This window comes from Carassius gibelio, chromosome A17, assembly GCF_023724105.1.
Source record: "Carassius gibelio isolate Cgi1373 ecotype wild population from Czech Republic chromosome A17, carGib1.2-hapl.c, whole genome shotgun sequence".
NCBI classification, from domain to species: domain Eukaryota; kingdom Metazoa; phylum Chordata; class Actinopteri; order Cypriniformes; family Cyprinidae; genus Carassius; species Carassius gibelio.
The window spans coordinates 24,931,783-24,944,486 of NC_068387.1; the positions used below are offsets into that span (position 1 = coordinate 24,931,783).

Sequence of the window (12,704 nt, forward strand, 5' to 3'; positions counted from 1 at the left end):
TTGCTAAAAAACAAACATTATGTTGTGTATTTGCTGTAACGCAATGTGTCTATGCGGTTTGCGGTTTGTTGCTCCTCTATGCCTTAACTTTCTGAGATGCATCGATTTTTACAAAGTTCATTGTTCTGGAAAGCGAGGTGTGCTCTGATTGGCCAGCTATCCAGTGCATTGTGATTGGCTGATTACCTCAAGCGTGTGACAGAAATGTTACTCGCCTTAACCGGCATGACAAGACAAAAACAATAAAACCCATTATAAACTAGACATTTGTTGCATCCAGTGGGGAAATAATTACTGATTATAATGACTTATACTGTATTTTTACGCGTTGAGTTGCATATTGCGCTGCATAAAACATAAAACCATGTCTGGAGAAACTACAAACAACAAGCTCTACTCTACACTGCTCAAAACTCGACATTTGAATCACCAGTGGCAAAGGATCGGATCAGCTCTAGACATGACGAAGCAGATATCGTCCTCTTTTGGAAGGTCAAACAAAGGAGTTTCGCTTTCACAAGGAAACATATACTACAGCGAGAATCAAAGTTACACCTCCTTTCTTTGCGTGAACATTTAGGCAGCGTTATGCAAATCTTCCCACATTGTGATGTAGACATGTTGGGGCATGTTATAACGAACTGTTTTAGGGGGGTGTGGCAGAGTCTTAACTTTGATATATATAAAAGAAATAAATATATAAAAATATATTTTTTTATAATGCATTGATCAAAAATGACTCATAAGTTTGGGTGAAGTCATTTTAATAAACACTTTCCGATTTTTACAAATTGTTAGTTAGCAGTGAAACATGGCACATGAAAATCTGCAGATTTAAATATCAAATTTACATGAATCGAAAGGTCCAGAGACAATTAATTTCCTCAATTCTATATATCAGCAATGATTCAGAAACACACAAGATAGCATATTTTCCCCTCCAACCACAAAACGTAAAAAAAAAATAATAAAGTCACTTTTTGTGAAAGAGACATTTTGTTAGTTAATGTAGATAAACTGGTTGACTTTTAATTGTTCTTTATTCTAAGTCCAAAGCAAACTATAACTCTCTGGACACATAGACATATTGAAAATGTAAAATATTCAGGAAAAGAAAAATGATGTAGCTAGACTTTTGTTAAGATTGTATTTAACACCAAATTTGTAAAAGAAAAAGAAAATAGCTTTGTATGATCTTGAAGTGTTGCGTCTTCATGCAGAAGATGTGGCTCAAATCGTTTTCTTCTCAAATAAATCTTTCCAGGTGGGTACTATCTTGGAATAGATTTTTTCAATCTGGAAACAGTTTTCAGAAAAGTTACTAAAATGTTCTTGACTATCAGTGTTTTGCAAAATTGCAATATGCAAAAAAAAAGCATATTTTATGTACAAATTGTCCTACCTGCTCTGACTTTTTAACCCCGTATCGTAACATTGTGGCCTGATGTTCGCTGTTGTTGAACAGGATGTCAAAGGTGATGGGTTTCAGTATGATTTCATCGATCTCCGGCTTGATGAGAACGTAGAAATCTCTTGGTGGATGTTTGTCATCCAAGTAGTTTCTTACCTTGTATTTCTTCCCGACTACGTCAAGCGGGTCTAGCTTTACAGAGGCGTTCATAGCTCGGCCGTAAAGGAGGAGTTTGGTGTCTGAATCTAGAAAAGAGATGTTATGAGGACAGTAATAAGATTTAATTTGCTGGCTCATGTCATCTAAGATGTAGATGAGTTTGTTTCTTCATCAGATTTGGAGAAATGTAGCATTGCATCACTTGCTCACAAGTGGATCCTCTGCAGTGAATGGGTGCCGTCAGAATGAGAGTCTAAACAGATGATAAAAACATCACAATAATCCACAGCACTCGAGCCCATCAGTTTAATGTCTTGTGAAGTGAAAAGATGCGTGTTTCTAACAAACAAATCCATCATTTTATCCAATTATGGATTACTTGTGGATTATTGCAATGTTTTTATCAGATGTTTGGACTCTCATTCTGACGGCACCCATTCACTGCAGAGCATCCTTTGGTGAGACAGTAATGCAATGCTACATTCCTCAAAAAGTTCTGATAAAAAACTAACTCATCTACATCTTAGATGGCCTGTAGGTGAATCAAATTTGGTTCATTTTTTGAACAAACCATTCTTTTAAAAGATCATACAAACTCACCTCTGATGGTCAAATGGGCCACATAAGGAACTCCGTCTCTTTCTCCATAGTAAACGCCAAAATGAGAAAAGTAACTGTTGCCAGGAAACTCAAGTATGTCTCCGGGGTACAGCTTCGGATGAGAGTTACGCTGAAAGAAAACAAAACTGTTCAAAAGATATCATGAAAATAGATTTAAAAGCATTATCACATCAGAAGTGCTTACCAGTCCCATTGATGTCCACTGTGCTATCGATGCCTTTACTGTAAAGAATGCTGAAGACGTACAGTGAGTGCTTCATTAAAGAGTACTGAAGCATTAATCACATCTGATATCACAAATGTCAACGGGCAGATTTATGGGAGAACGCAATTAGATTATCAGAAACAAGAACAGTGTGAGATCAGGTTAGTTGTGCGATAGTGTGACAAAGTATGATCATCTCTAAAAACACACACCCAGGAACTATCCTTCAGTGCCTCCAGAGAACACATTCAAATAAAGGCCTTTATTATTGCTCTCTGTGAATGTGTGATGCTGGATATTAATATGTGAATGTCTTAATTAGCAATTGGAATTTAATCGATTGCAACTGGAACTGCATTGCTTTTTAATTATATTATGTCAATAAGTTTAGAAAGAGACTTCTCAGGTTTATCGATGCAACCGGTTCTCAAGAGAGAATTAAATAACTTCCCTTTTTATCAGGAAACATCTGCTCATCAACTTTAAGCAAATAAATCCAGAATGTAAATAGCTGATAAATGCCTGATGCTCATGGTGCTGGATCTTCAAACTTTTCATGTGGTGTCGTCTCATGGTTAAAGAAACCAAAATGTTGTAAGATCAAACCCTGTAACAAGTTACCATGAAACTATCATCAAATAGCAAATTACTGAAGCAGATTTCTAAAGAAATGATTGGTTATGCGGATATGGTATGTTGAGCTGCTTTGTGTAATATATCGAGTGTTCAGGGTGGTTTTCACAACAGCTTGAGGTTTCCATAAAAAAGTATCATTCATGCTGATAATATTTTTTGAGTAATTTAGATCAGTACTCCATTATCACAATTATTATTTGCACTAGTGATAATGATGCTAGAAAACAGCACTAATGAGAGAAGTAACTTCTCGTTCAGAGATGTCTGCAATAACAGTGATGCTGTAAATATATTTCATTAATATTTTTTATTTTCATATTTTTCTTTTTTTAAGTTTAGTAATTTTGTAGTTTTGAAAGTATTAAAAAATACTAATCTGTTTTTTTTTTCATTTTTATTTCAGTTTTAGTTATTTTTTTACAATTTTAAATGAATTGAAAATTTAAAAATCTAAAAGCTGAAATAATTTACTTTTTTATTACTTTATACCTATAAATGTACTTTATGTGTGTGTGTATATATGTAATTTCTGTTTATTTTTACATTTTCAATTAAGAAATATATATATATATATATATATATATATATATATATAATTTTTTTATTTTAGTATATTAATAAATAATATGTATTTTTTATTATAAGTACCGAAAACTTTCTGGTTTTAGGCTCATTTGTTTCAGCTGTGCAGTAGAGGTCAAAACTGATGCTCAGACAGATCAGAGAAGAGGAAGACAGCATGTGAGGAGCTCAGCTGAAGATTGGGTGAAGAGATACTGGTGTGTTTAATGGTGGCAGCTGTCAGTGACATAGCAGAGATCAGATGTGATGAGAGAAAGTTCTGTCTGCGGGATTTACCCGTCCACAGCATACGTGCTCTGAAAGACACTTTCATAGTTCTGTCTCTCACAGTATGACAGGCAGATCCTAATAGGAAACGTGTTTGGAAACAATGGCTATTTTCAGAATGGCAAACATACTTACGTACTACTCCAGATATCGTTTGGTTCCTCCAGAGGCCCATCATTACACTCTTCAATATTAAATGTGATTCAAATAAACTGGATTTTTCCATAAATTCCATAAATGTTTTTTTTGTCATTGTAATTGTGTTTAAAATACATGTAGTTTTTATTTTTTTTTATTGCAGTTTGTTTATTATTTTAGTACATCTTAACTAAAGGGAAATAATAAATGTCTCTTTTGGCAGTTAGTTGAAATAAATCAGTAAAAAAAGTTTTTTATTTCAAATAATGAAAATGTGTTTATGGTTTTAGTTTTTGCTCCTATACAAAAAATGTGCATGCCTTCATCTTGTGTCTTAATGCATGATGCATAAAAACTCAAAGGCAATCATATTTCTTAGGTGAATTTTTATAAATTTTTCTACATGAAATACAGACAATATTAAAATAAACTGCAGGTGTTTCTTCATATTTCCCCTTTCTATAACAGAAACATTTAAACCATTTCTGTAACAGAAAGGAACAAACTTTTTGTGAGTTTGAACTCAATTTATAGTTCCAGTATCTTTAATATCACCTTCCTTCCATCCTTTTGTTAGACTTTTGTAAATTTCCTTAAAGGAACACTCCACCGTTTTTTGAAATGGGGCTTATTCACATTATTTCCTGCATTTAGATAGGTGGGCAAATGCATTTTTGTGTCAGTGCATGCATTGTTTTAGTTTGACTGGGTCGGCGTTAGCTTAGCTTAGCACAATGAATGGAATCCTTTGTTGCCAGCTAGCATGGCCTGAGTAAAAGTGATCAAAACATAAAAAAAAAACCCACCTAATTACTTCTTGTGGCCTGCGTATTCACAGCGAGTACAAATAGCGATCCAGATTAACACTGGGCGATTTCCTAGGCAGATATTGACTTGGGACTATATTATGGGGAAGCACAGGTGAAGCACTGCTGCTTAGGCGAAGCACTGCTACTTCAGCGCAGAGATATCACACAGTGCTTCGCCTGTGCTTCCCCATAATACAGTCGCAAGTCAATATCTGCCCAGTGTTAATCTGGATCGCTATTTGTACTCGCTGTGAACTCGCAGGTCACAAGAAGTAATTAGGTGGGGTTTTTTTTATTTTTTTGATCACTTTTACTCAGGCCATGCTACCTGGCAACAAAGGATTCCATTCATTGTGCTAAGCTAAGCTAACGCCGACCCAGTCAAACTAAAACAATGCATGCACTGACACAAAAATGCATTTGCCCACCTATCTAAATGCAGGAAATAATGTGAATAAGCCCTGTTTCAAAAAACGGTGGAGTGTTCCTTTAATCTTTAATGACATCATCCTCCAGGAAGTGGCATCATTTTGGAGGAAAAACATCAAAGAGTATTGAATTCTGGGGGAGTGACGGTAAAATGATTAAAAAACAAAAGTATTGAATTCTGTGAATCTTTATATACTGTAACACCTGGCTATTGTTTACATTTTTGAGAGATTTATTAAAATCTCGCCACAAAAAAACTAAAGAAAAAAATGAATCCCTTTTGATCAAATTACACAAATCAGTTTGATAGCATTTCAAAAGATGGTTAAAAATATGACAATAAACTTAGCTGAAGAAGTTGACATTCTCACTTTTTCAATATAGTATCAATAAATAATCTTTTTTTTTTTAGTACCGTAGCACATGACTGACCCTTCTAATATGTCTGTCCTTCACAGGAATCCTTAAACAATCGAAAGTCCTGCAGAATGAAGCTCCCTGAACAAATGAGAACACAATTGTCATGAAAAGCCGAAGGAAGCAGCAGCGGCTGAGAGCCACGGTCAGACTCGCTCGGCACGTCTGACATTCGGATAATGTGCTAAGAGCACATGCCTTTCCCTCTCATTCTCCCAGGAACTCAAAGGATTAGAGACAGGGCCTAATTGTATCCCAGCTGAATATGCCGGCCTTGGAGAGAGGTGACACTTCTGGAGGAGGAGGAAAAGTCCACACCACCTGCTGCATTGAGCATGTGCAGCACTTCACCAGCTGCTGCTTCATCTGCCTCTGAGGAGCGTCTGGACTCATCAGAAGCTTTAGTCTGGAGCAGGGGTTCCCTGGTTTTGCTCTAAGCAAAGTTATTTACTTTTGACAACAATGTCACACATTTAAATGTAATAAGATTACAACCAGTCTCAACATTTTTGGGTTATTATAGTTAATTAAAACCATAAATAAAACACATTTTTAAATAAATAAAAATAACTAAATATTTTACTTCAAATAATAATGACAACAAAAATATTTGTTTAATTGCAAAAATATTTTAGCGAGCTATTATTTTTTTTAAATACAGATGAAATAAAAATGTACTATATTTATTTTGTTAGTGCACACTGCTGTTTTTGTGGAGAACAATTTATCTATGCAAGTCAAGTCAATCCACAACATTTTTTTCCTACATAATCTTTAATCCACATCTGAAAATGCACCATCCATCTGAAATGACGGATCTTCTCTGATGACGTCAGCTTGAGCATAAGATCCTTAAACACGCCCCTTCAACTGTGAGTAAAGCCTACTTTACTACATCAAATCAGTTCACAGTAGAAAAAAAAACAAGCCACGCCCTCTGTTTTTCTCTTTTCCCTCGGAAGTGCGTTACAATACGTAAGTAAAGTCGGTCACAACTTCTGGTTCATGCAGACTTTAACTTGATGTTCTAATATAACTAAAAGTTAAACAGGATTACAATTACTAAACATTAGACAATAATAAAAAAAGACTAAAACATTTTTAAAAATTACAAAAACGTTAACATAAATTTTAATGAAAAAGAATCTTGATATTAATCAAAACTATCATAGTATCACAGTAAAACTAAAATAACATTGGTTCCAACTTTACTGTAAAAAGTCAACACTGGGATCAACTCACTTCAGTTTTCTTTTTTTAAATGAATTTTCCACTGAAGATCAACTCTCAGTTTTATTAGGTCAGACCAACATAAATGTTATAGTTATCGATGTCATAAGTCAAGTCACCTTTATTTGTATAGCGCTTTATACAACACTGATTGTGTCAAAGCAGCTTTACAGTGTTACATAGTTACAATAGTTTGTCAATAATGCAAGAAAACAATAACAATAAGTCATCTTTCCTGCTAAAGTCAGTTCATTGATGATTCAGTGATGTCATCATCCAGGTCAGCTCTCTTTCAATAGTGTCTGTGCAATTATTCCCCAATCTAAGCAAGCCAAAGGAAAATCATAATTCACATCAGTCTAATTTAATTAGACTTTTCCACAAATTATTTACTTAATTTACCTGTATGAATAAACTTGACCATAATGGTATGACTGAATGTATAATTTTCAGTAAAAATGACTTGGTAAAAATTATGGAAGCTTATTTCGGCCCCACAATGAAAAATAAAAAAATTCAAATTTTTAATTGTGAGCTAAAAAATATAAATGTTACATTTTTATGCCATGGCAGTCAATCAAAAGTTTAATAAAATAAAATTTAATAATAATAATAATATATTCTTCCATGAAACATGTTCATTAGAACATCATGCTGACTGCTTGATTTTGCGCCTTGTTTTTTTAATGAATAAAAAAATAAATATATTTTTTTTGTGTGTGTGTGTGTTTGTGTGTGTATATGGGTATTTATGGGTGAACTGTCCCTTTAAGAGCAGAGGATGACTCTGTTGCGACTGACATATTCTTATTCCATGCATGAAATCATTTAATTTCAGATATATTACCAAAAGCTCTATTGCTTTAAGGTCGATCTAACTCAAAGTCATTATCACTGTTGAGCTGATCCACTGCAAACAAAGCCTGTTTTTGACTGTGGTAAATGGCTGAGGTTGAGGCGGCAGCAGCACATGCCGTGTCCCGTCACGACCCACACCTGTTTCTGAAGCGTTGATTACGCTACCTTTGACCTCGCTGGTAGAAGTGTACACAAAGGCAGGTCTTTCAGGCGTCTGCTCGTATGGAACAGCTGTATCAACCACAGGCCGGCAGCTGGACGCTAACACTGGCCTCTTACTCTGCTTTAACGGCTCAAACACTAATGATTCAAAACCAACATGTGAGGAAGACATTAGCCGGTCCTCTCAAGTCCTCATGATGGGTTTAAATCAATCCGGCTTCGTATAAAAGGGTAATTTGGTAGTTCATGGTGGTCTGACATAGAAATGATTGATAAAAAGCTTGTATTAACTCCACATGAAATGAAGACACTCAGCATCATGTTGTACAAATGCTTTTCCATGCAATGTGATTTTCAATGCATTAAAGAATACATGATATTAAAGGGGCATCATCTTAAGGGACTTAACTAATCTACAATCTTTTTAAAATTATTATTAATTAACAATAATCAATAATTAGGCACTATAATGAATAATCAGATTTCCAAGAGTGGACCTGCATCCACTATAAATTCATGGACAGTAATCTGAAAGCTGCCGAGTCTATTTCCAGCATCTGTGTGCAACTGAAATAGACTGCGAGTTGAATTTCAGTGTAAGTCTTTCGCTCTGAATCCATCTCTCTCCACTGCAGCTGATTTTAGCACACAGGTGTTGACCTTAGGCATTATGAGGAGCAGGTTCACATTCCCCGGAGCTCTGCTGTTTCCGTGTGTGTGTTATACATGTGATCACAGTCACACAGAAAGAGTTGAAGGCATCTCACATCTGTGCATTTGAGTGTCCTGCTATTCTTATGATCACCAAGAAAATGTTCCTCGATTAACATCCTTGTTGGTTGACAACATTCCTATCAGCCAATCAGATTGCAGGTTTGGGATAAAGGCGGGGTTGAACAATATTCTTACCAGCTGATCATTTTTCCGATGTTAAGTAGAAGTTAATGTCTGACCTGACATTTTTCATTAATAGTTTACTATCTGTAAGTAATTTAGCATTTACCATTACCATTAATTAACCACTAAACATTTAGTCTTGCATATATTATTTTTATTTTATTATTATAGTCATATTTTTTATTTATATATTTTTTCTACTCATTTTATGTTTATACTTGTGACAAAATGAAATAAAAGTCCTTATACTGTTTTTTTTTTTTTTGCATATATATGTATATATATGGGAGTTGGAGGACATAGGAATATGATTTGGAATACTAGGACAGCAAAATATATATATATATATATATATATATAAAATTGCAAGTAACATTTTGTGAGATCTCACAATTCTGAATTTCTATTTCAAATTTATAAATTGTAATTTGCAATTTTATATTTCACACATTTTTTTAAATTAGATCCTAAAATATAAATTTAGAATTGCTAGAAAAAAGTCTGAATTTTGAGCAATTTATTTTTTATTTATTAAAAAAAGAAAAATAATACAAATAAATAAGGGTGGAAATAAGCTTCCATGTAAAATCCTGAAAGCAATTCTCCAAAAGAAAAACTCCAAAAGCATAAACATCACTGATATAAATTTCTGCATACACACGGAAAACATTCTTTGTCAGCTGTGCCCCAGAAAACATTTTCTGTCATGCTGTCCCAATAAAAGCGGGGTGGCAGTTGTCTTTTGGCCCACCCTGCCCCCCAGAATCCCCTCCTGTTTTGAAGAAGCCATTGAGATTGGATGACCGGAGTGCAGTGAGAACAGCTGAGAGGTGTGATTTCACAGGCTCTGGTCTGTCAGAGCACTGAGGCCTGCCAACAGGAGGTCCAGGAGAGACCCAGGCCTCTAAAAGACATCGACAGGTGGAAGGCCGCCAACAAGGGGGAGGGCAAAACATAGAAAAGGCCGGGAAATCAAGCCAGGTCTGGACACAATCCAGGAGATGGCAAAGGACGAGGATACGCATGGGAGAGCGCGCCGGAGCTGTATTTGTTCCGTCTGATGAACTGGACGTCAAGCGACGGGCAAGTAATGTGTGAAGCCTGAGCTGAAACGGTCTGATGTGTCAGTGCTGTTGGATTGCAGGGCTTTCTGGCTCCTTCTTTTATACTTCATTCAGTTCCGGGGGTTTTGCTTGTTCAATCAAGTGTATTTCAGAAAGAAAATACTATACATTTTATAAAGGCTGTATAAAAAATTCTAGACAATAGCCTGGTTTGGGTAAGTGACAGGGTAACTGACAGGGTAAGTTGACACGTCCTGAGACATGACATGCTAAACTCCATCTAAAATGATTTTTAAAAAATCATTTAGCATAATTTTTTCTTCTTAAACTGTTTAAAGTTCTTTTAAACAGCATTTAGCACCATCACAACTTTAAAAAAAATTTAGAATTACTAAGCATTCCGTTTTTATGATGTCATATTAAATGGAATGTTTGTACTTTTAAATGTTAATTTGTTCCACCGCGGGGCTGTTTAAAATCTGCTAGTGGAGGGAAAGCGTGATTGACAACTTTCCCAAGATGAACAAAAAAAAATGTTTATAGAAAAAGTCTTATTGTGTCATATGGGATCTGCTGCACTGTATCATGTGTATTATGTGAGTATGATATATATGATATATATAATATGGGATATGATATATATCATATGGGATCTATGCTGCACTGTATTATGTGTATTATGTGAGTATGATATATATGATATATATCATATGGGATCTATGCTGCACTGTAGTATGTGAATTATGTGAGTATGATATATGGTGTGTTTAACCGATCCGGCTGTTGCTCTTTGAGACGACATACTTCCTTATATCCCCATATACAGAATCAATCTATGGAATGTAAGGAAGTGTGTGGTTTCAGAGAGACTTCTTCATCACCATCTCCTTATCACTGCAACACTGACTTAAATCATGTGTACAGAACCCAGGGAACATTATGATCCATCTTTATGAGTTAATTAACTTATTTGTTATATATATATATATATATATATATATATATATATATATATATATATATTACATGTTACATTTATAAATTTATAAACTATACAAATTTATTTTGTAAATGTATTGTATTATCTATTTATTAATTGTGTGTGTGTGTGTGTGTTTGTATATATATATATATATATATATATATATATATATATATATATATATATATATATATATATATAACTTAAAATTGTATAAAGGGGTTATTGATTTCTATAACCAGTGTTTATTCTATAATCTGTATTAAGCTATTTTTTTATATAAAAATGAAAACTTTTCAATATATTTTGTCATTTTAATTGTAGAAATTATACAAAATATGAAGAAATACAAATGATAGTTAATTAAAGATTATTTAAAATGTGTAAAATATAATAATATATTATTTAATTCTCATAATATATATATATATATATATATATATATATATATATATATATATATATAGCAAAACAGTTAAACTTTAAATATTGTGCTATTAATTTTTTTTTTTAATTTATTGATATATCATATTAGTTTATTATATAGAGCTTAAAACCATTTTTTAAACAAACAAACAAAAAAAGTTGGACAATGGTGAAACATATGCAACAAAGATAAAGACATTTTCCAAGAATTCGGAGCATTTTTAAAAGGATCTGTGGTTTACAAAGTCATATAAATATAAATGGTGTTTGATTATTCTGTAAAGGTTGTGTGAAAGTCAAGCACAGGTCACTGGTGAGCACAGGGTGATTTATCAAGCTGAGCTCCTCATGATGACATGAACACTGAAGCGTCCGAGTCACACGACAGCTGCTGCATCACGAATGTTTACTCTTATAAATAACTGGACAGGTGGAGGAGAGCTAATTCTGGACGGACACAGAGTCAGGACATACCGGCACATCCATGGACTCAGTGTTATTGTCCAGAAGGAAGATTGTCTTCTGCTTCCTGAATCGTAGATGAGATGATTGTAACTGCAGAACAAAAGTTTGATCTGTGATTAATCAGATGCTGAAGTGTGAATGACACTGAGGAAAACTGATGCCTCTCACCTCTATAAACATAAAGCTGAAAACCGTCTGTCCTCAGAAACACGTCTTAGTTGCTGGTAAAACGGAACCAAGTCAGGTGTTTGAGAGAGGTTTGGTCCCTTTCAACCAGCTACTGCGCCGTGACTTCAGCCAGCAACACAAACACATCATTCTCAGGAGAGGAAAAAACAAGTGGAGTCGTATCCATTTGTACTCATCATATTACTGATATGTTACCTGGACCACAAATTATTATTAGTTTTTTTATATAATTTTTTTTTTTTTTTTTTTACAAAACCCTGTTGTTGTGCATTATTCATCATATATTCAATATCACTGATAAAATATGTGCAGTGGTCTGTTATTCTGTGAAGTCTCTCTCTGGAAAAGCTCAGTTCTGCTCTCTACAGGAAAGAAATGGTAAAACAGTTAACTTTTTTCTTTATGTAATTATGTTTTCTAACGTTGTTGTCTTCATCTCAGTACTGTTTTCCACTTTGCTGTATTGTAACAATTGCACATTTATTGATTAAAAATTAAGGAATTAAAATATTTTTTTTCTTTTTTATATTATTTCTGTATATGTGTGAATTTTAGTTGCCATACCGTATCTATAACTAACATTTATTTAAAAGGCATTATTTAATTTACATTAAAAATACAGTGCTTTCAAATACTTTATTACTATTACTATATATATTGAATATAGCAACCTTTAGATTATAATGTTAACTGTAAAAGTGCTGATTTATTATTTTGGAAGAATAATGAAGTCTTAACATATGATGAAATTAATTTA

The 12,704-nt window shown here is 33.9% G+C and overlaps 1 protein-coding gene across 1 annotated transcript; it reads right to left on the bottom strand.

Moving 5' to 3' along the window:
* Nucleotides 1-747: 747 nt before the first annotated feature.
* On the bottom strand, nucleotides 748-2,587 carry LOC128031811 (phospholipase A and acyltransferase 3). Its single transcript, XM_052620260.1, has 4 exons — nucleotides 2,376-2,587; nucleotides 2,171-2,300; nucleotides 1,403-1,656; nucleotides 748-1,296 (listed from the first exon to the last, which is right to left on the bottom strand). The coding sequence occupies exons 1-4, from the start codon at nucleotides 2,382-2,384 to the stop codon at nucleotides 1,231-1,233; spliced, it is 459 nt and encodes a 152-aa protein (XP_052476220.1). The 5' UTR covers nucleotides 2,385-2,587; the 3' UTR covers nucleotides 748-1,230.
* Nucleotides 2,588-12,704: the final 10,117 nt, after the last annotated feature.